The sequence below is a fragment of the Anopheles coustani genome, chromosome 2 (genome assembly GCF_943734705.1).
Source record: "Anopheles coustani chromosome 2, idAnoCousDA_361_x.2, whole genome shotgun sequence".
In the NCBI taxonomy this organism is placed as follows: domain Eukaryota; kingdom Metazoa; phylum Arthropoda; class Insecta; order Diptera; family Culicidae; genus Anopheles; species Anopheles coustani.
Window position 1 is genome coordinate 77549531 of NC_071289.1, and position 24247 is coordinate 77573777.

Below are 24247 nucleotides of genomic sequence, written 5' to 3' on the forward strand. Positions count from 1 at the left end.
TAAACAAGAGACGCAATTGTGATTGTTCTATGCAATCGTCAGTATTGTGTCTTTTCAAACTCTATTGAACCTCTCAAGAGCTAAATTGCCATCATTGCAAAGAACACATAAAGTGTCTTACATCATGAATATGTCTTTCAGTTTTATTGAAAAGATTTATATAAAACTGATCAAATAACCATGCTGCAACAACGCAACAATTGATCATTTTAAATGCAATCAACTTTGTCTGCTCGTTGGCAATTTCCAACGGCAATCACATTCATTTTTAAAATGTGTCGGTGAAACTGCTTACAGCGATACTAGCGACATCTAGCAGCATTAAATAGTAAGACAAATGATTTAAATTGTCTTCACCAAAAACCGTTACGAACGGAATCGTCTATTTTTTAAATCCTTTTGCTTTCCAAGCAAAATTGCCTATATAAATTTCAAACTATTGAATATATCCTTTTTATTATTATTTGAATCAAGATTAATCGAACGTTTGAAATAAAATAAAATGTTTTGATTGTCTTGTGGCCTGACATTCCATCGTATATCGTTTTCATGACTTGTTCCACTAGAATTAAAATAATACTTGACCCGTGTTTAGCATTTACTCGATTCTGTCCCAACACACTTTCTAACGGCTTGTCATGTAATTCTAGCGTGAAAACGAACGTGTCAAATGAGTACGCGCGCTTTCCGTTCGTGCACGTGGTTATCGTGCCGGTTGGAATGCTACTGCACTTATTCCATTGCATTTATGTGTATCGCGAGAGCGCGAGAGACAGCTTTAAATTAAATAGTTCCTGTTCATAAGCCGCGAGGAAAATGCAATTTCTTTCATCCCTCCGATGGCTGCAGATTGGAAGAGAGCGTTTTGTAGTTGCGTCGTTGTATATAGAGAGTTTAAAAAGTCACGTGAACTTCCTCGCGTGCCGTTATCGACTACCCTTTTTGTACCTCTGTTTTGTCTAGCTTCGAATGCTCACTTTATTTTGTCTTTTATGGCACTGGCGATAAATATGCTACCCAGATCATGTTTCACGCTCTCTTTTAGTTTCTTCGTAAGCTATAAAAGCCCCCTGTGTACAAGTGGTCGATAGAGCAAGCTAGACCAAATATTCACGGCCAACGCATGCTTGTGTTGTTGGCACACAGGAACGTTCCAGAAGTAACTCAATGGTCCACGATGCCGGTTGCAAAAAATTCTGGTAGGTTTCTGGAACAGTTGTAATGAATTTCCTTTACGCTCCGCAAGTCTTGCTACCGCCTTTATTACGAAAGTGTATAATTAGCTTTCCTTCCCCTGGCGTCCACCTTCCTCTACATCTTTACATGTTTAAGCGCGAAGTTTTCAATTGAAGTTATTGCTCACTACAAGCTACGGACTTTTGATTGTGTTAGCTGTTTTGTGTTATTTTTATTTTATCCTGTTTTTCCAATTCGATCTGCATATTCTAATTACTCCTTTGGGCAAATTAGGCATTTGTATGGTTTTTATTTTTACCATAAATTCAATTCTCATTACATGCTTAGGATCCTGCAGATTGCAATCATGTGTAAATATTCTGTCTTGTCTGAAAGTAACTAAAACCCTATCACCATTGCAATTTTTTTCTTCCTTCTTTTCCTAATCTTGACATGGAATAAAGTCTAGTGCTTTGGGTAGAAAGCATTCACCGTTGGGTTCAATTCTCTACCATTTAAGATACCATCCGCTCAAAACTGTGATGTAGTGATGGGAAAAACGGCTCCGACCAACTCCCGCCGATTTTGGATTTTGGCTCCGGAGGTGGTTCCGAACTAACGGCTCCGGATTTGCTTGCAAACTAACGGCTCCGGAGCCGGTTCTGAACTAACGGGCATGAAGTCATCGTAAACGGCAATTGCACTTGTTGTGAATTACGTTTATTTTACATTACTCAAATTTAGTTTGGAACCGGCTCCGATACCGAAAGTTTGGTGCCGTTGGTTTGGAGCCGGTTCCGGAGCCGTTAGTTCAGAACCGGTTCAGGAACCGTTAGTTCATAGCTTACTCCGGAGCCATTAGTTCGGAACAGGCTCCGGGCTAATGCTGGTGCGCTCCGAAGCGCCCATCACTACTATGATGCTCGATCTATAGCCGTTACGGCCAACAACCGATCGTGTTGAGGAGGAAGCCCGGCCTTTCACACATTTGCACACCCAAACGCAACGGCGGTTCGTTGTCAGTTGTTTGCAAAATAGAAACCGCCGAAACTCTCACAAGCGTGTAAGCCACGAGTGATCGCGTTCGTACGTCAGTAATTAGCGTGTTTAGAGACATAGTGGGGTTTTGGTCGCAGAAAACGAAACGATATCATCTAAGACAAACAAGCTTGTGACGCGATATGCTTTTTTCGTTTTTTTTTGCATTGCTTGTATATTTACTGAATTGCCTTGCCTTGAAATTGCTGCGGGTATACGACATTCTGCTAACGTTGTTGCGTCTTTGGCCATAGATGAATTGCTTGTACAATTTTTGTGCATGTCATTGAATGGTTTGTTATTTACACATTTTTTCGTTTCGATCCGGTAGACATGTGCGAAATTTGCGTAGAGGCAAACAATCAACAAATCGTGTGCCGCACGATCAACCACTTGATAAACGAAATTTAATTAGTAGACATCTGATCGTGAGGATTATCTGCGAAAACTTCCAACCAAGGAAATAGAAATCGTCGCGCCAGGCGAACCTCGTCCACAGAGTCAAGAACAAGGCAAATATCAGAACGGGTGGATTAATTCAATTATCACTAGCACCTGAGCACACGATCATCGCGTTCAGGTCCGCCAGGATGGTGTCACAGTTTACATTAGAACACATTGTGTTCGCCCACGTGACATCAAGGGTGGCATTGATTTGAAAACAATTTTCAAATTGATACACCACGGAAAAACGGCGGTATTGACAATGGCTGTCAGCCAAGCCGGCCAACATTGCACAAAGGTGCATTCGACGACATGCTTCCGGGACGGATCGAGCGTTGCGTGCCGGAGTCCGGTGTCCCGTGAGTGGAGATCGTGGAGATAATTTATCGACTTGCTAACTGCGGCCCAGAATACGGAGCGGAAATACTGCGGCGCATATATCGCACGACCGGTTGCAGCCTATAATTGGTTAGAATTATTTCTCATGATTTTTCCAACGCACCATGCCGTGACCTTAGGAAGGTTCGAGATGCCAACGTATTTTTCATAGTAGAACTTACTGTACTTTGAAGTGACCTTGCGTGTATGTGTGACAGCAACATATTGGTCGGGAAATTTAAAGGTTTTATGATGGAAATTCAAGCCATTTCAAAGAATAAGTGTACATCTATCCATAGATAAATATCTTCGGATCACTAAAAATCTTTGTTACATTTTCGAACATTTGAGGTTCTGACATATTACCGACCGTTCTCGACATGGCTTACCAACATCAAAACAAGAACTTAGCTCTAGTGTTTAGTCTAGATGTATCAGATACATCTCTGAATCTTTAAAAAGACTGGCAGGAACGAAAACATTCGAAGTTCACAGTAGTTTGTTTAATTCTTCATCTTCCTTGAAGCAGTTTCGCCGAAGTACATCAACATATCCTTTTGTCCCAAACAATTCTGGGAAACATCGGGTTCCCCTGAACGGTTATCCAATGCATAAAATACTTAGTTAACCCATCGAATAAAAACTTGATGTCCAAATGTCACCCACTTGTTGGCGACTTCACACCTCGTGCAAATCTTTCGTCGCACGTCACACTCCCCCCACCCAATGGCCGATCATGTTTGACCTTTCCTTTTCGCTTGACATTGGTCAGCATTTTGCGGCCATTGGCATCCGCGACAATCTAAATTCGTTCGATTCTCGACCTCCTTCCGCACTCACCAGCAATCTCACGCTTACAGAGCGTTACAAACCATCGGTACAAAACGAAAAACCTCCCAAATCCGTACGATCGTGTGAGGGATGGTTGTTTTTATTACCACCCACTTACACGAATACAACAATCTCAGATCGTTGTTGAGGAACGAAAAAAACACTCTGTGATAGGTTTTTCATGTTCGTTTGACGCCAATGAGGAAATTGGCCACCCGGCGACGGTGTCAGACAGGTTGACCTACACCCCCACCGCATACGATGGGATGGACCTGAAAGGGGATTCACTGTTTTGGCTCCGACAATCGGTGGACGTTGAGCAGGAAAATGGGCGATATGCGGAAAATGCGCGATCAAAGATCGACACCAAGTGGACTTCGGATCCTGCTGCATCGATCTTCGATCACTCACTCCGCCCATTCCGATCGAATCACAGGGACACTTACTCCTCCCTCGTTGGTCATCGTGCGCTTGATCTTGTCGACGATCCGACCCATCGGTCCCGATCCACTGCCACCACCGGCGCCGCCTCCGCCACCGCCACCACCACCTCCCGGTCGTCCGGTACTCATTTTGTGCGCTAGGGTTGCTCTTCAGTCGGTGCAAGGATACGATTGCCGCCTTATTTTTCACCTATGTCTAAGACTTTCGTAAGTCTTTTCTGCTTTGTTTTGTTGATCACTCGCGTTTACTAGTTCACCGAATACTCATGCGAAAGAGTTTTCCTACATTACAACAAACTGTGTTAGCTTTTTTTTTCTTTCCTCTTTATAGTTGTCTTGCAAGGGTGGCGATTTTTCTTTCAGATTCAGATCCTCCTCCCGACACACTTTACGATCTCACTTTCACTCCGTAGCGCCACCAGTCCACTGTTCGTCTCGTTTGTTTTTTGTTGTGGTTTTCTGCTTCCTCGCAGAAATTATTATCCAACCGAGTGCAATAATTTGCAAACCACCAACACTACCTTGCCCACAGGTGCACGGCTGTTGTTGCCGTTCGATCGACTTTAATTTTCGACAGTGTTTCTTGCCAGTCCGCGCTGATGGTGTTGCGTGACTGAGGGCTGTTATTTATTTTTCTCCTCTAACACCAACGGTCGGGCGCGTATGTCAAGGTTCAAATCAAGCGATTTTTCCACCTGCAGAAACACTAAACACTAATGACCGGCAGCAACAGGGTTTTTTTGTTTTTTTTTCGAACACGGTAAAAAATGTTGTGTCTTCACTGTATATTCACACTTTATGTCGTGATGAATTTAGTGATAATAAGAAACACACTTTTTTTTATATTTTACAAGTGATAAATACACTCAAAACACGCCGATCCGCGCGCGATTTGTCCTCGAAGTTGTTTGAAAAGTTGGTCCATGCTTAACGATGCTTATATAGCGTTCGTCAAGCGGACTCTTCTGTGAGTGTTCGTGCTCGATGTTGAAGTATACACTCCCCCAGCGAGCTAAATATTGGTGCCACCTCTATCGTGAGGTGGTAGTAACTCACCAACACGCAAATGATTTCGTCGTTTAAAAATGTTGGACATGCCCGCGAGAATCGTCGATACGAGAGCGAGATCTTTCCTATGTAGTTGCCAATATCGATCAGCATAGATCTTTAGTCTCTTGTAAGGACTCAGCTTGGATGCAGCTAAAAATGTCAACCGCTTGCGACGATTTGTGTCGGCATGGATCGTACATATCCAATAATATTTTCTAAAGGTCCCAACAATCATCCTTACCATAGATTAAAACATACTACATCGGTGGCTTAAATTCATCATACCCATCTTTATTACATGATTGTGCTCCCATCATCATGACATGTGCAGAACACCTTCCGTCCCATCCGTCAAGACATCTCGCATTCCCTGCAGACTGATGATCTTCTCTTGTCATAACCATCCTTACCCCTTTGCTCGTGCTCATCCTTACCCCTTTCGCGAAAACTGCAACGAAGTTATGTTTACAGGCCGCTTCACACAGACACATCCTCTCATGCCTTACCCGGTGAACAGTGAGCATGTTCCTCGTTGGGACCACATAAGAAAAACATGTTTTTGCAGCATGATGAAGAGCATGCCAAGTTTCTATCTTAGTGTTGGTCCGGTCCAACATGATGTGCATGTAGTGAATGGAAATTCCCCATGCTCTCGATATGTTTCTTTTTTGGTTTTGTTGGGTCTATGCTTTCGCCGTTGCCGGGCCCCTTTATTTTATGTTGCCTTTTTTGAGTTGCATCGCAGGCGCATATTTGGTTCGCTCCGATCTTCTGCACTTTCCAGAAGAAGCTGATCGGCCGAGGAACGTGAACTGCAGCACGTGCACCGAGTCGCCCTGGGGAAGGAATGCTACACTGCCATATGCCCCAGTTGCTTCTTTCGTCAGCTGAGATGCGATCGGTTCTATTTCTGTCTATCGATCATTCGCCCCGGTACTTACGATCTTTCCTTGTTTTATCAAAAGAGATTTCGGATAATTTGGGAATCTTTAGGTTCTAAGTGCTGCTTAAAGTGATATGCCAAGTGATTGCCATGTTTAAGTTTATTTTTATTTAATAGGAGCATACCGTCTTTAATCTGTGATTTTCTTGAGTGAATCAATTTAACTTTTTTTGCTTCCTGCTCCAGAAGATCGTAGATTGTAAATTATCCCACCAGCATATCCGCAATCCTTTTAGCACGTGGCTAGCGACTGAAACCATTTTGATCATTTTTACCCCAGACATGAGATAACAACGCTAAAAATTCGGTACTTTGGTACAAAGCGACGAAAAGGTGTACAATCACCTGCAAATGCCCTTGCCTGGGATCACGGTCACAGATCAACGCCATCGATAGGAGTTGAGGACCGTGTGCTAGATAATGATTATTGCCAATAAATCCACCAAGTATCTCGCCGCGAGAAGCTAGATAATGGCAGTTGCTGGTCAACTAGGAACCCCCAAATAGAGAACTGTGTTGAGTCCTAAAGATTTCCCGCTGTCCTTATCAGCCGCCCGCGTGTTGACGAGAGGATTGTAAATACGGCGTGTTGCGTTAATTGAAGTTAAATCAACACCATCTAAAAAGGGATATCGACGAACAATCGGTGTGTGACACTCCAGAAGCCTCCCATATGATCCATAGGCAATCCCGGGTAGTTTGTGGACCAATGTAGTCTCGTTGATACGAACACGTGTCAATTGTGCTGGATTGAGTAGTTTTCTGCAACACGTCTTCTTTTCAACAAGATACTTAAACAGACGTACGCTAGGCCGAAGGTACACTGATGACTATCACTAAGAAAACAGCATTTATTGCGTTAATCGTTGCGCGTCTTCAGACACCGCCGGAAGACTAAGTACTGCCAGCGGAGGTTGTTGTGTACACGTGAGCACAGAGTCAGGAAACGAGAGAACAAACTACTTGACCACTCAAGATAGCCATTCGAAGTACAAAACTATCTGAAACAGATAACTGTGTAGCGAACTCTGGAGAGTATATAGACTTCAACAAATTTATCATCGTCTGATGTAGATTTGCATAATACGTGGCGTAGATATTCCTTATTTTAAGGTTAATAAAAACGCTACTCCAGTATTTGAACATCTGTTGTTCATTCGGTTTGAAGAGTACTAAGTTGTACACATAAGACTGATCCAACAGCTTCACTAATTCGTTGATCTACTGCACGAGTAGTGAAATACTACTACTAAGCGTAGTAATTGTTCTACTACGTCCCCACGTACTACACCGTCCTCTGCCACGTTTAGACAACAACAGTAGCTCTGGTCTTGGTAAATACCTGTACGGCTGGTCTCTCAGATATCTCTGAGTGTAGCAGTTGTACATTTGCAGATACGCTTCGATACGCGATTCTCTGAGCTCTCTAGATATATGTATGATGAAGTATATAAGGAGGCATTCTCGCAGGTGAGATTGCTCACTGCCTCACAACCACTCACTGATACAATCCCAAACCGCGTTGTCTACCCCCTTGGTTGCTTGCGTGTGCAACTCAGGTGGCCCCACTATGGTGCTGCTCGAGGTAGCGGATTGTACTGGGGGGTACCGTGGTCGTGTTCCCTCGCTCGCCCCGTATCAAAACGTGCCTGCCGCCCGAGTTGCAAACTTCAAGGGTATTGACGAGCCCCCAAGCGGCGACGAGCCCTCGCGTTTCGTCGAATGAACGGCGTTTCCGACACTACCTACTCCCATCAACATTCTTCTCTCTCTCTCTCTGTCTCTCTACTCTCCAGAGGGTACCCTGTGCCAGCAAACCTGCCCCCGAGTCGGTCTGACTCGGCGTTCCATTAGAGATCCACGTTGCGAAAGACGAGATGGTGGCGTGGTATCGCATGGAACTGTCAAGGGGTGGAACGTGTCGAGGTGTCGCTGCACTTTGTACGGTGTTCCATTTCCTACCACACTTTCCACAAGAAAAAAACACGGCAAGGCTCCAACGATCGGTGTGTGACGTAAGGTGCGTTGACGATCGGCGGGGGTTTTTTACTGTCAAATCAGCACATACCTGGTGCGAACCTACCCTTTCGATCAGGTTCCTAGAACTCTGAGACTGACCTCCGGAGTTTATCGATACATCCTGCAACGTTCCAGAACTTGCATTCCGCCGACAGCACGGGTATGTGTTAAACGCAAAGTTTGTGCACCGCTTGCAACAAAAACTCTATTTGCCCAAATCGCGCCATCGGCTGTGGGGGTTGGATATCCTGGTCTACGGTCTACGCGGGAAATGGAAGCAACAATGTTTGCCGACCTTCCCCTGTATGCTATCTCTGATGGTCCCCATGTTCCGCAGATGGTCGGCGCTGATAACCACCAGGTAAAATTGTCCAACTACTTTGAACGTTGGAGTCCGCCCCGGGGAGGCGGATGTGGTGATGACGAAATTACTGTTTGCCGTAAGTATATTGCTGACGACAGCAGTCGGGAATGATACTCAGCGGAAACTTGAATCATTCGAACCTGACGACAGCTTCGCACGTTTCGCGTAATCGTGCGCACGAGAGGTGTGTCGCGTATGTTCTTATTTGACTTTGAAAGGGGTGTGTGTAAGTGTCTATAGGGTTGGTATAGCCAAAAAAAAGCAAGGTCAACGGCAACCCGGTACCGGTGACGAAGCGGTTCGGCAGAATTTCATCATTCCAAAATTCGATCCATGTCGACTCTCGTGAGTATCTGTAGGGAAAACCACCTTTCGAGAAGAAGAAAGCGATTCTGCATAACAAGGTGGAGCTCAAAACACCTGTTATGATCGAAAAGGTAAAACGACACAACAACACCGCTAAGATATTCAGCATCCATCCAAAACCTGTCTCCTTAAAACCTGGCTAAAGAGAGTGTACGAGAGAGGGCACGATTACATGAAAAATAAGATCTCGAACAAACAAACCGGTTTGTTGCAAGCTTAGGTTCCGAGGCCCTCGGAGGTCTCGGCGCCAAGGTCAAGTCAGTTTACGGATGAAGTCGTTCTTCGCTTAGGTCATGGTACTGCAGATTATCCTTCGCTCAATTTCGCTGCTGGTCAAGGACAAAAAAGTTGTTTTAACTTTAACCTGATTTTTACCACCTTAGTTTATTTATTGGCGACTTCATTTCCGAGTACAATTTATGACATCCATAAAAAATTTTGACTGCGTTTCCGATATCTGTAATAGGATGATTAATGGTTGGCACAGTCTCTTGTCCCTTGTGGGGTTTTTCCCGCGTTCGGACAAGTTTGGTGAGGGAGATTGGCAAAAACATGGAAACCGTACGAAGATGCAATGGTTTGTGTCAATCATCATCATCATCATTAGCATCGAATAACACGAATCATGCTGTTGGTAAATAAAACACTTAACCTTCGCTTGGATGGTTGTTTTTTCCATGCGTCGCCATTTTGTTTTTTCTTTCTTCATCTTCCTAGAAGAAATTAATTCGTCTTGACAATTTTTATTCGCCACACTGATCAATAATTTGACTGTTAAGCTTTCGTACCAGGGGAAAAAAAGGATAAAAATACACCCGAAGGCATTGAGGCGATAGACTTTGGAACGCTGGACTTCCGTAAATAGATCCGACACTCGACCTATTAGATATCGATCAGAAGTGTTTGAGTTCACGTCGCAAAATGCGTTGTTTAATCAAGTGGGCGATGTTCGTGATAAATCCAATTGGCATTCAATTGGAATGGAGTTCGCACGCATGCTTCAGCAGTACTTAACACGTTGACTACCATGTCACCCAAAATTAGGTGACAGCAGAAATCAGTTCTAAAAAATGTTTGATCCATAAATAAATGAAAATACAACAAAAATTAGAGTAGTATTTGATATCATTTCTTTGGGATGCTAAGTTTTTGCTTAGCCTTCAAAAATCGTTGGTTTACTAAATGTTATGTACAAATTTTATTAAAAGAGATTGTACTAAAAAAGTGTGCTAAAAACGCTTGGCAGTCAACGTGTTACTGTTCATCTCCACATAGCGAACTCTCCTCCGACGAACTGACGAACTCAGTTCCCGCAACAGCTGGGAAACTCGTAGGAAACTGGTAGGAAACTCTTGACAGCACTAGCAAAGCCCCTCGTTCTGACGTTTAATAACTGACGGATTGAGAAGAAGCGAAGAAGACCGAAACAAATGCGTGTCCACTTAGCGAACTCGGGAAACTCGAAACTCCATACAAGTTTGACAGGAGTTTCACCAGAGTTTCCTATGAGTTCGCTATGTGGAGATGAACAGTTAAAGTGTCAGTCGCAAGTTAAGTATAAACACGTTGACTGTCCTGTCACCCAAAAAGCGGTTGACAGCAGCAATGCTCATCAGTCTTTTACACTAATATAGCAGTGGTGGTATATTCTGATGAGGTATAATAAGTACTAAAACGTATCCTTTGAGAAGCCTTGTAGTTGTGGCTTCGTTTTCGAAAACCATTTGGTTCTAGCAGTTTTATAACCAAATTTCAACAAAAATGATTGTACTAAAAATCTAAAACTAAAATCAGTCTAAAAACTAACTAAAACCGGCGTCAATCAACGAGTTAAAAACGGACAACAATTGTACTACCAAGAATTTATATGGAAACATGTTTGTTATATTGAAATACTTTGAAAGTCATATGCTAAACCCTTAATCTATATTTTTTGACTCTCGTGATCTTCTGTACCCAAAACGCTTCAAAAGAAAAAATCCTCCCAAAGCGCCCGTCCGTTTGTGTTCACCATTTATGTCACTTTTTTCCGCGTACTGTGTTTTAAAACCCACTTGCCAGTGACTGCACACGGTTCGACAGGTTAGACAGCCACGGTACGCATTGTATTTCACCATCCGGTGGCGTTTTACTTTCTAGATTCAAGGTCCTTTTTCGCGACAAACCGCCGCCCCAGTTGGAGCGTACCGGTTTGGCCCACCGTCAAACTCGATCCTCGGGCGTTTCTAGCGAACGGACGTACACGTACCCGCTCTCAAGCTGTCGGCATTCAAAGATGGGTTTGCACACATAGAAACGGGTGAAAGGGTTGTGGAGCAGGTGGTATAGTGGTGGTGGTGGTTTTAGTGCTCCGATTCTGACCTCCCTTCGACCACGGACTGTGTGAAGTCGTGCGAATCGATCGTACGATCACTTCCGAGTGGTGTCAAGTTTTGTAGGGTACAGTGAGGTACTCGACGTACAACGTCCATCAGAGATAGCTAGCACGAGACTCCTTGGATTATTGGAGGTGGTAAATTGCGATGCGTTCGATCGCTCGATCGTGATCGAGCTGTTCGAAGGTAGTCGCGAGATGTGCAACCTTGCATTCCTCGGCCAGTAAGCGTATCATCAGAGAAGTTACGAGTTCATCTCCGTCTAGACGGGGGCATAGCTTAATCGCAGGATAGGGCGTATGGCGCTCCCTTCGCATCTCATTCATCTCGAACGTACCGGTCGATTAAATATGCAGCCTGCTCGAGTTGCATGCTATTAATAGTGCCTCTAGACGAATCCACGACTGGATAGTCACCTGATTCACTCATTAAATCAGATTACACGTTAGACGACTCCAGTCCGGGGCTCAAGTTACCTTCTCACCGTAAGCCGGCGCAAGTCTGCAAGTCTAGCTAAAGTTGCGCACGTGCGTATTTTCCACATCAGACTCGACCCATCCAGAAAGGAAATGGGGTGTTTCTTCTTCACGGGCACGGGAAGGGTGGTTCTATATCCGACCTCCGTTACCCTCTGGTACTGTCGACAGGGCACGTAATGGAATTTTTTTGCATTCTACTATCAACCGGTTTTGCGAGGTATTCGGTCGGATGTCAAAGGCTTCAATGCGACACTGGCTGACGGCTCGTGTTCAAGTGAATGTGTACCCATATCTTTAGATAGTAAGCGCTTTAGCCAGTGTGCTACTACTTAGTTGACGTTACAATCGCTAAGAGGTCTTGGGGCCAAGGAAAGCTTCATCCGAAACCATTGACTATCGCGGCTATATAGATTGGGTTAGTTGGACAAACGTATATTGTGGAGGTGTATCTGAGTACCAGTGCTATGAACGACATGTATAGTCCCAGCATCGACTATTCTGACAGGTGTATTGTGTCAAGTACATTCCGTATTTGTAGGGTTTTTAAACTAATTATACTACTTCTCAATTACAGCCATCAACTATTTATGGCTTCTTAAGTTGTCTCTAGTACAAACATTCTCAGAGTCGAATATTCTTTACACAATGTTATGATACTCCTCAATAACCAACAGCAATTCTGTAATCATTCCATGATCATTTCAAATTCAGCAAACTTCGTTAATTGCCATGTGTTCTTCTGCTATTCTTGATCTCTTACGATCTACTGTTTCCACCAACAAGATCGTCAGCTACAGTTAACGCCGTCGACGAAGCGGTAATTTTGCGCCGGAAAAAGTAAGGATGCAACACATGGCGGCGCCTGCGAAAACGCACGTAGCATCCGCGTATCCCCACCCAAATACCCCACCAAAGTACAGGGTAAAAGGAAGGGGGAGGAGTGCATCATCTGCAGGGTGGAGCTGGGTCTGTTTGTGTGTGTGTGTATATCAGTTGGCAGTGTGATGTAATTAATTAAACTGACATTGGCGCAATGTCAAATCAAGTCGCTCTTGGTGAGTGAATTTTACGCGACGGGGAGTGGCAGAAAACGGGGGTGAAACATGTCGCGCGGACATCGCAGCACGTAGGGGGACGTTCTCTTAAGAATGCCCAGCCCGTTGGGGGTGTGTCCCTGCCTGCCGATGGGGATGGCGTCGTGTCAATTTCGCACGACAGCTCCTTATCAGTCGATGCTGACCGCACAAACACAATGCATAACGCCATCTTCAAAACTCTTTTTCATAATTTAGCGATAATTTTAGATGGTGTGCGAGTTGCGACAAAATGGACGATTCGCATGACCATACGACTTTGTGTCTGGATTCATATTCATGGATCGTACAGATAATTGCTCTTTTGCATGCCGCCGAATGTCGCCAGACGTTTCGATAAAATAAGTTGCTCTTCCAGTTGTCGGACATTGAGAACGAGTTGTCGATGGACAGATTATGATAAGCGCATTCATTGGCGCTGTCGTCGGCTAGACGCCGGTGATTTAAATGGCATTAATATGAGTTATTCAATCAGATTACGTACTCCGCTCACCTGTCTATGGAATCAACTATCATCATTATTCAAAATTCTTTCCCAGTATGTCCCTGTTGCTATGGCGTTTGGTTTCTTTCAAAATTATTTTACCTTTTCAAAGTTAAATAATTTTCTCTCCCGTTCACTCAGGTAAATCAGTATGATATAAACCAAATCACAGTGAGTTGTTTGTGCCATGACTTGCTTCCTGCCGATGACCAAGCACCAAAACAAAATAAACAGGGCCTATCTGTTGGACCTTCACCGATGGGCCAGGGTCGCTGAACAGTATATCACCGAAAAGATTAAAATCTGATTAGCGTAGCACATTCCCAAAATGCCCAGGAAGGGTGGAGGTGACTAAAACATTCCCGCCAAACCCGTCATAAATGCATGACGTGTGATAAAAGGCTTGACGGTTCGGAACCTGAAGCTGAGATAAAACGGAAAGAACGTGCCATACCTGTAGAGGTGTGGTGTTTTAGATAAAAATCATCAAAAAACGATGATGAACAAATTGCACACTTTGCCCATTTGCCGCAATGATGTGTGTGTATTAAAGCACACTGGTCGGCAAGTCATGCAATTCGATGGCAAATTTCCCGAGACCGAAAACAAAATGACACACCAAATTTTGCCGAAAAAAAGCGAGACAGTAGGCAAATGACAGACCGCGCAGGCTGAACCCCGTACGTCATCGATCGTCTCACATGATTTACTAGAGTCGTTCTATAATTGGACCGACTTAAAGATGTCGAGGGCTCGCTGGTAGGCAGTCGTGTCTCTCGGAAGGTAGGAAAAGCGCTGACGTCCACCCACGGGACCGGAAAGAAGAAGCTATTTTTAACGAAAGAAAAATCCCCATCTCGATCTTCGATTGATCTGTGTGTCTGTGGTTTTCTGGCGCGAGAGATGGGATGTTCGGAATGCTGCACCTTTGCCTCCAAAAGGTACTTGTATGTGTGATGTACGGTTGTTTTAGCACGTGCACGAGCAGCTGATTCATTGACCGAGATACATGGTTGGGGCTGGTTCCGACCAATCTGAGCCAACTTGAAGTCACTATGTCGAAAGTCCACTGCAAAACAGATTGCATGTGGTGAAATATCTTTTCGGGTTCATTCCATGAGTATTGATTCACCGGATCCGCGTGTAGCTGTTGCCTGGAATCTGAAGGTTTTCATAGTCGAAGTATTGGGGAAAGTAATCAACATCAATATCTATCAACATCAACATCAACATCTATTTGGATAAGATCTATTTGGAGTTTTCACTATCGTTGTATAATATTGCTAGTACTTTGTATAATCCTATGTTAGTTATGACCTTTGTAAATAACTAACAAAAAGTTCTAATACTTCATTTGGTAGAGTAAGGATTTGCTGACTGCATTTTACTTAAAATTCGAAACGTCAATTTAAAAAAATTGAAAATAAATTTCACACGAAAGTATAAAACCATCCCACTCATTTCGTTTAGTTGTAGAAATTCGTGCAAAATATCTATAGTGTAGTATCTATCGGAAAATTTATATTGGCAAGTGAATTATTGTTCGTGCCAGTACTATTCCACCATTAGTTGATGCACAACTACTGCTTGGTTATATCAAATGCTCCATTCTGCGCGTTCACAGGCACACGATATATGTGTTCGATTCCCCCAACCCATTTGGCAAAGATTCCCTAACGAATGTTAATCAATTCATCGGCGAACGCCAACGAGGGCATCCACGTTCCTCGTCCAACCAGGTCACCAGTTACGTACCTCGTAGTTCGCCCTGCTCGCGGACCGATGTTAATTTAATGTAAAATAAAAAATAAAAACGCTGCTCAAAATCGTCGATCGCGCGAGAACATCCTCGCCCCATCCGGTCGACCCGGGAAGAGTGGAGGGAAAAATGGCGCCCGTCGGCATGCTTCAATTGATTCGACAGCCAACCGTAAATTTTGCCACGCGAGGGCTCGCCGCATGATGACGGTTGAGGGGGTGGTATGGGAGTGGATCGTCGATGACGACAAACCGATGATGACGTCCGCCTGCGACATTTGCGTTCGCTACAGAATGAGCAAAAATAACTCCCACCAATGCCAGAAACGGCTGTCGTCTTCAGCACGTGCATGAGTCCTGTCCGGTTTTCTGTGTGAAAACAAACCGGAGACCGAGTTTCTACGACGATCACACCTCCCCCAAAACGCGCAACATTGATCATCAATCGGTAACTTCAAGGTCAAAGCAATTAAAATTCATCAATCGGGAGTTAGAATTTATCTAGAAACGAGATACATGTTGGCAGCAGGAAACGGGTGTATTTTATTTGCATTCTGCAAAGTTTTGATGTTATGTTTGGTGAAGTCATAATTTCTTTACAAAACTTAAAAATCCAGCCAAACTTCTCGGAAGTATAATTACTAAAAACATTTGGGAAAATGGTAAGAAAGAAAGGAATTTCCAATGGATGTTAGCCAGTCGCATTTACGTGCTTTCTATCTGGCAACCATGCGATCGGACACGACCTTCCGAGATCCCAGGGAGATCCAGAAAAAAAGGCGTAGATTCGACAAAATTTCATGATCCTGCCCTGCCCACTGGACTTGATGGTATCCGACTCCATGCGATTGCTTAAATTAACGGCAACGTTGCGTCAGAAACGAAATTTTCAACTAATTAGCAAACCACCCCGCAAGCTTCTTTTCTTCTCCTTATTTGGTTGGCATTTTGGCAGCGCAAATTTAATGAAGAAATGAAAGAGAGTTTGTTTTGACCGCTTTCGTGGGACATGTGAGCGGGACGAAAACATCCATCCATACGTGAGCCTGTCGTCTATAAGTTTCGCGTGCGCGCATGACTTTTGTTGCGAATTTTTGATCAAACCAAAGCAGGCCTTCTGGTTGGAGGGTGGGAAATAGAGGTAGCTCTCTTCGGGTAGGGAGTAGATCTTTTTTTTGCAATTTTTATATGATTTCCAACCACGATAAACCATCCAAGAAGGCGAAAACCGTTCAAAAATTGTGGAGCGAAAACAAAAAATCACCATGGGGTGTGTCTCTTTTGACCATCAGTTTCGCAATGGTTGCTTAGATGACATTCATTTCACATTGGAATAGGTTCGCAGCCTGTCTTTTTCTTCTCGGATCATCTCGTTCTACGGATGCATGACCTGAAAAATTCGCGGGAAGCAAATAATGTATGCATCAGTGATTAGCACTCGAATGTTGGCAGGTGCTGTTTCTCAATTCATTTTAATGTGTGAAATCACATATCAAACCACTTCTGGGAGCTTGCGAAGATCAAAAACTGGTTCTTGAAGTAGTCTGAAATAGTAAATCTAATGTGAAAATGTGTTTTTAATTGATCGTTGTTCTTTGTACTTTTAGGTTGAAAGCTAAAAGTTAATGCTCTCAGAAATTCTTCCCCGTCCGACGGGTTGTTGAAAAACTTGTCAACAACGGCCATTACGCGTCACTTCATTAAGCATATCAAGTGCGATTAGGTGACGGGGAATATAAAATTCCCAACAACTACCGAAATTGTATTTATGCCCGCCCAAGAATGAAGGTGAAAGTGATAAATTTAGAAGAATGTATCAACCTTCCTGTAACCAACGGCTACCAATTCATCGTTTTTTTTCTCGGGAGGCGCTGTCATAAAGCATGGTTGGCCTAAAAATACTATTCGCCAAACAACAGACCTGTTACATATCGCCAACGGTAGGAATGAGAGAAAAATGGCAACATGCGAAGGAGGAGGAAAATTATATAACATGAACTCCTTTTCCTCCGCGGTACGGCGACATTCATGGCGTGATGGATGCTGGTGATTTTTTTTGCACCACATTTTCACTACGTTTTTGCTGTGTGTCGCGTCGCAAAAATGTCCCATTCGGTCATATATACTCTATTTATAGGCAGCTACACATCACATCTGCGACAAACTAAAAACAAACATTCCGAAAAAAAAATATCTTCCGATCGTGTTCGGATCTGGTTTTTCCCGACAGCGGTGAAAACCTCTTCACTCTTCGCCAAGTGGTTGGGTTGTGTTTTCCTTCCGCACAAACAAACAAACAGCAGTTCCAGCGTCACACGATCGCTTGATTGTGGTTGCTGAAGAGGGAAACCGAGCATAGGGTGGTGGAGGGCTGGAGGTAAATAGTAGACGTGGGTGTATTTTTCTCTCAAAAACACGTTGCACTATGGCGCAAAAACAGAAAATGGAAAAAAAGATAACGGAACGTGCTGTGAACGTGTTTTGGAGGTGTGTCTATGATCGAAGCAAAGGTGGGGGTGGGGCAGCGGGAGTGCAACGATCTGTCGGGTGGTAGTACTATAGTAGATCGCCCCGAGATATGCCCGCCTGTGCCCTCCTATGCCCGAGCCGCCACCGACCGACAGGCGGCCATTGGCCGTGACCATGGCCATCTTGGATCGCCATCACTAACAACGTGCGCGCTCGTGTAGTTAGTTACTCGCGCCCGCCGAGGTTATGTTGCCCGCCTACCTGACGTCGCCTTTCGGCTATCCTTTCCGCAATCGGTTGTTGTAAACAGTCGCACACACTCATTCACAACCTTATTCGTTACGCTTAGAAGAGAGGAAAAGAATGTTGGAAGCGAAAACGAAGCGTGTTGGTTGACGTTTGTTAGCGCGCATATTTTCCGCACGATACGTTTCTGCCGCAACACGTGACACGTGCTTGCGATGGGCGACATTTTTCCGACCACCGGGACTGACACCGTTGGACAATGGTAATACATTGGCGCCACTCGAAAATAACCAGAATCGGTACGATTGGTTCAGGGCTAGTTTTCTTCTATTAAAATTGACACCAAGATTTCCCACGCGGACTTATCATTTCCTACCACTTGCATGCTAACACACAAAGCCGATACGATCAATGTTTGATCTTTTTCCGCCCCGAGCTTCGAACGAACGATCGACGGCGGAGTGGTGTTGAACGCGCGAATTATTTGCCCATTAGCGGAAAAACTCTAAGCGAACGGGGGGGAAAACCTCCACCCCACTCGACACCCAGGGGGAGCCAGTCACGAACGCGGACGATGGGGGAGGTGGGTGTTGTGTGCTATAAGGAAGTGATGGATGGCATCGACACCGCGAAATCGTCGAACGAACTCCCGCGAATGATTGGCAACAACGGTGATGAACGGAATATGCCGATCTCGGAGTGCAATCAAGTTGTTTTCGTACGTTCAACCGTGGACCGGCCCCCCCGCCATTTTGGATTTGAACGGAGGGTGCAGCACCCCGATTCTACTCCATTTTCCTCCTCCTCCTCCTTTAATGGCCGGAATGGGGGCTCGTTTCATCGGTTTCGCAATTACCACTCCGCTGCATTGTGTGCCTCCCATGGCTAATGGGGTTCCAATTTTAATTTTCCATGCACTACCCCCAGACTCCGGTTCTTACCCCGGACCATGTGTGTGTGTGTGTCCTTGAGAAAATGGACGGGACATGAGGTTCAAATGTTTAACTACGCATCAACAACACACCAACGAACCATTAAAGGACACTCATGCTTCGAATCTAACGGAAATTAAGCGTACCGCACGCGCGCCGTTTTAATTCTTTTTCCGGTTCGCCAAACGGCATGTTTTTTTTTGGGGTGTTCAACTCTTAACACGTTGCGTACCAAGCGTTTTAGCACAATTTTTAGTACAATTTTTCAAATTACAATTTGTTTATAATATTTGTTAAACCGATTGTTTTCGAAGGCCAAGCAAAAATTTAGCTTCCCAAAAATTTATATAAAATATTACAATAATTTTTATGTTGCATTTTCATTTATTTATGGGTCAAAAACTTGTTTGTACTAAAACTGCTGTCACCCATATTTGGGTGACGCGGTACGCAACGTGTTAAAAATAACTACCAAAAAGGTGACAGCCGGTTGGGGGAGAAAAACAAAACAAAATTGTATCGAAAAGTCCTTCAACTTGATCGCGGAGGACATTCACTTACGCCGTTCTTAGGTGTGTGTGTGTGATTGTTTCAACTCGTAGGAACTAGGAAGGATGCTTTGAGACCCGACGGAAAAAAATATTATAGTTCGTGTGCAACCGGAACTGTTTGGCCATGAATTTGTTTTGAACTGAAGCTTCGGATTAAAAATAGAATCGGACTTCCTAGAACCGAGAATACGAGAGTATTTTTGCGCACAATTTCTCGGGCGCAACTTACAAATCTGTTGACATCTCCGACAGTTTCATTTTTGAATGTTTTATTAAATATATATTCAATCCTCTTTAGACAATGTTGCACATATCAATAAGCGTGTTGACAAGCTCGTGTTAAACGATGACGTCGTCCTTCATCTGTGAGTTGCGTCCAAACGAGCCCCCAAGAACATCGACGGTGTATGGTCTTGATTTTAAATTGAAATTGCCACTGACGCCGGCCCAAATACGCAAAGTGATAGTGCGTCCACTTCCAAGACTTTAGTTTTCGACAATTGCTATCTTTGCGTTCATTGATGAGAATTGATTTGATTCCCGCGGTCACTTCCATTGGGTTCCCTCTCTGGGACAAGCGGCGTGCCGCCGGGTGTCATTCTGTGACGGCTGGCCATGGCGCGCAGTTTCATCAATTCATCGATATCGATCCGATCGAGCGTAACGATACGAGCATCATATCAATTTTGCTGACCGTTTAGGCAAGCATCAAATTATCAGCAGTCTCAGGGAAGGCAAACTCTCACTTTGGGCAGAATTAGTTGTGAGTTTAAAAGTAGCACAAATTAAAATAAGTTTTATTACTATCCCAAACGGTTTAATGAAAATTTCTAGCCCATTTGTTGATCGTTTTAATTTTTTACGGAAGGAAGATTCATTTTATCGAGATTAGTCTTATTTTGTTCTTTTACATTTTTAACCAATACAATTCCAACCTTTTTTTGTGACATGACCCGGTAAAACATTTCAACTCGTCCGTGAGTTCGTTTACCATCAGAACGTCACGTTTGACCGCTGTAAGCAGTCCGCTCGCGTGTCACTGGTTTCGCCCACGGTGTACTTTGACCCGTTCCGACCGGCCCGGGCGAGTCGAGCCCCTTTTTTTCGTTAATTGGCCAATTGAAGCCTGCCCGGGCAGTCGCGCTCGGTGCGAAAGAATCTGCGCAGCCGACTTGCTGGGGCCACCCCCGCTTCCCCCGGTCCCGCTGCTGGCAAAAGTGAGAGTGTGGCGTCCGTTTATTTCGTCACGTCCGCCGCCGTGTGAGGTCCGCCGGAGGAGGAATGGGTGCACAGCCCATTGGAAGACATTGAAGGGACACCCAAGGGTCACTGTCGTCAAATCGATCGAACATTCACATGTCCGCGGCGAAATGACATTGAAGGAGAACCCGGCGTTGGTTGACGCGGGCTGGAAAATCGATTGTGCTAATAAAAGTTTGCGAGTTCTAAACAAGCGAACTAAATGGACGCTCGGACACGCCATTTATTTTATTGAAAGCTTGAAACCAGCGATCAACGGCGGGTATGTTGAATTGGTTTCAAGCTAAATGGTTCTACAAAAAAAAATTCAGACTTATTTGTAATTTTGTTTTTCTATTGATAGATGCTTTTATTTAATTCTTTACCAATTTTTCTATTTACTGGACGAATAGCTGAATCATGAAATGACTCAAATGAACCGCCAATGTATTCGCGGATATTTTCCATCGAGCACATCCGGAAATTGATCTCACGATGCTATGATTACATTACTCTGCATTTCCTAGCTGGAAGTAAAATTCCACAGAACCAAGAAAGTCATCCTTAACACGAATTCAGAAAATTTCCATATCCATTAATCTTGTGCATTAATTTGAATAAAAAGATCACATGTGGCATCTTAATCCATTTCGAATCAACAGAAATCAATTCACAATCGAATGAAAGGTATGAAATATTTAAACAAACTCAAAGTTTTTGCAGCACTTTGTCTTACCGTTTTTTTTTTAAACTCACCTCATATTGTGTGAACAACTTCACCACGTGGCAGCAGCCGTTGGTTCTAGCAAGCAAAATAATTCAATATGCAAACAGGACCGAAAAACACATTGCGAAATGACTTGAAACTCTTGCGTCATAAAGCAACACGACCGGCAATGCACACGTCGCCGGCGCCCATCGTGATCGTATCGATGAATGAATAATTTTGTGAATGGGTGACGATGAATTTACTGTTGGATTCACGTTCCTCCTGCCCGGTTAGCCCTTTTAACTCCGGAAAGACACCTTTCACAAACACGGGAACAGGGCAGGAGTGGGCACCATTTTTTCATTCTATTACACTATTTTCATTTTCAAATATAAATATTTCGTTTAAATATCATCCATTCGTTGTTGATTTCAACCACTTAACCTTTCCGTCTATCTAACTTAAACCAGCACTCTCATAACTCTCATAACCATTCGTACCACTTATTTGCAATGTAAAATAATTCCCTCCGCCGAAGCAAAAGCTGATGCCATTTTCGAGAAGATGGATGAATGAGGTAAAAGCAGTACACAAATTACTCGATTTCAGCGCAGGTTTGCGTCATATCCCACGTTCCCCCTGCACCAATCGGTCTTTATTTGGCGAGTACGGTTGGCTTGCAACGAGGCGGTGGATGGAACGTATGACCTCTAGTTTGGAATTTTGTTTACTTCTTCGCTTATACGCTCGCTTTCCAATGCATAAATCGAACGTATGGAGTTAATAAAACATTAAACAATCCTTCTTGTTGTTTTTTTTTTTGTTTTTTTTTTCAAAACAGATGCATGTCTGCGCTGCCAGGCGGAAAGTAAAAAGGATACGCTCGGCCGACAGGACTGCGTGGTGGTATGGGGCGAATGCAACCATTCCTTTCACCATTGCTGCATGTCGCTGTGGATCAAGCAGAACAACCGGTGCCCGTTGTGCCAACAGGAATGGTCCATCCAGCGGATGGGCAAATGATGCGGATCCACCCTTCCACGGCACGTTCGGAACGGGGCAAAAACTGACGACATTTCCTGCCACCGCCGCCCGTCATCATCCCTCTGGTGCGTTGGTGATCGTGTTTGGCTGCTTTTCCATTTTCCCACATTCGGTGTACGTTAGCAAAATAAAATGCACGAATCTCGTGGTATTGTTTTATTATACTTCAACGCGGAATAAATATTTCTTGCATCCCCAAACAATGCAATCCCGGTGTATGTCATTTAAACGGTTTGTGGAATGTTGGCAGTGCTGCTGTACCGGACATACTTATCCATTTGAAACACTTCCTCGCGATAGTCTTCGTCTACGACAAACACCTGCAGAAAGTTGTCGAACTCGTACTTGCGCTTCGTGAACACGTCGGTAAGCTGTAGGCTAGAGATTGCAATGAGACCCAACCGGACCGGACACACGGTTAGAGGGAATTCTTTCATTTGTCCCGGCTCAACCGGGCCGAGGGCGAACTCGGTTTGTCCGGTGTATCCGCAGCCCGGTTTCGCTTTGGTGTTCAGTCCCATCAGTAGATCCATCGATCGTTCACTAGTGTTCGTCACCCGGCACCGGAAGTTAAAGCCTTCGCCAATGCGAACCGTACTGTTCGCTTCGATTACAGTCAGCCGTAGGTCACTGTATTCAAGAGCCTATTGGGGAGGGGGAAAATAAAACAATTTAAATTTATATTATTTCGTTTGAAGGAGAAAATTCCTTCTTACACATCGCTGCAGTTGACTTGTTTGTAGACGTCCGCGTTCGCCCAAATTCGAACGCCACACGATGTCCAATTTACCGATATTGTTTGCTGCCTTCAATGCGTTCGGATCACGGGCCACTTCCGGAATGGGTCGAATACAGTAAAGAAACTGACAACTGTTTTGCGGCTGCAACATCGTCTTCGACGAGAACACCGATTCCCCCGAGGGAAGCTGATTAAGCGATACCACGGTGTACTGCTCCGAGCTCTCCAGCTCGACCTTCTCGAGGCAGATCGGACCAACCGTAATGTTCTGTATCTGTGCTTCCAAATACACGTCATCGGTTTCGGCGTTGTAAAATTTGGTCTTCACGTCCAGTGGTTTGACAACTTGAAATTTGAAAAACTTCCGAAAAGATGTTTCCAACCCGGCCGGTGTCATGTAGGACACTTCACAAACCAATCTGTAACAGCGAGCAGAATATTTATGTGAATATAATTCCAACAAAATGGTTTAACAGTATCGGTCTTACATATGCGTTCCGATTTCCTTCACCTCATGGTGTATAACGTCGTCGAGTGTTTCCTCCGGGTTCAACGTAACCGGGACCGTCTTGTCGGCGTGAATGGGTAAACTAACTCGGCTATTGTTCGACTGCAGGTCCGCCTTGACCGAAACGTTGGACACCGGATGAGCGCGGCAGTTGTGCACGCACACGTAGCTGGAGAACGTTTCGCCAAGATAGATGTTACCGAAACTTTGCGGTAACAACATAAACTGACCAGCTGCAATCGTCTCGCATCCGGCCACCGACGTAGCATCACTCCGGAGTATCTTTTCGAACGAATGCTGCGGAACATCCTTCGGTTCCGAGGTCAATATTTGGGGGCTTATCAGTGTGGGGCGGGTCAGGCGCATCACTTTCAAAGGAATAGTAATGGTATTTCAGCGTAAAGACTCGAAATAAACCCCAAATAACTCACCTTTAAGTGCGAGTAGATGTTCCGTCGGTTCTACCATCGTTAAATCGTATTTTTTTAATAATCTAAACACAGATACGAAACTTTTCTTGTGAAACTGCAAGGAAAAACGGAACTGTTGTTTGTTTTGTTCCGAGTGC

General features: G+C 44.3%; 3 protein-coding genes across 3 annotated transcripts in view; 1 reads left to right on the forward strand and 2 right to left on the reverse strand.

The window, feature by feature from the left end:
* The window catches only part of LOC131267167 (RING-box protein 2), a 34346-nt gene extending 11910 nt beyond the window's left edge, over window positions 1–22436 (forward strand). The window contains exon 2 of the mRNA XM_058269954.1: window positions 22230–22436. Within this exon, the coding sequence (XP_058125937.1) occupies window positions 22230–22411 (182 nt within the window). The 3' untranslated portion in view covers window positions 22412–22436. The remainder of the gene's footprint in view (window positions 1–22229) is intronic.
* Window positions 4180–5202, reverse strand: LOC131267168 (glycine-rich selenoprotein-like). Its single transcript, XM_058269955.1, has one exon. It carries the CDS (start codon window positions 4437–4439, stop codon window positions 4275–4277), a length of 165 nt encoding a protein of 54 aa, XP_058125938.1. The 5' UTR covers window positions 4440–5202; the 3' UTR covers window positions 4180–4274.
* Window positions 22437–22573: 137 nt separating the features above from the next.
* Window positions 22574–24229, reverse strand: LOC131267166 (probable trafficking protein particle complex subunit 13 homolog). The gene is made up of 4 exons (XM_058269953.1): window positions 24111–24229; window positions 23660–24047; window positions 23149–23590; window positions 22574–23076 (listed from the first exon to the last, which is right to left on the reverse strand). The coding sequence occupies exons 1-4, from the start codon at window positions 24145–24147 to the stop codon at window positions 22657–22659; spliced, it is 1287 nt and encodes a 428-aa protein (XP_058125936.1). The 5' UTR covers window positions 24148–24229; the 3' UTR covers window positions 22574–22656.
* Between the last annotated feature and the right edge of the window lie 18 nt (window positions 24230–24247).

Excerpts from the sequence above, each read along its gene's own strand:
- LOC131267168 (XM_058269955.1), bottom strand. The coding sequence starts at position 4,439 with ATGAGTACCGGACGACCGGGAGGTGGTGGTGGCGGTGGCGGAGGCGGC.
- LOC131267166 (XM_058269953.1), bottom strand. The coding sequence starts at position 24,147 with ATGGTAGAACCGACGGAACATCTACTCGCACTTAAAG. Across the intron at positions 24,048-24,110 it reads ACATCTACTCGCACTTAAAG|TGATGCGCCTGACCCGCCCC; the intron begins GTGAGTTATTTG and ends TTCCTTTGAAAG. Across the intron at positions 23,077-23,148 it reads CAAGTCAACTGCAGCGATGT|GCTCTTGAATACAGTGACCT; the intron begins GTAAGAAGGAAT and ends CCTCCCCAATAG.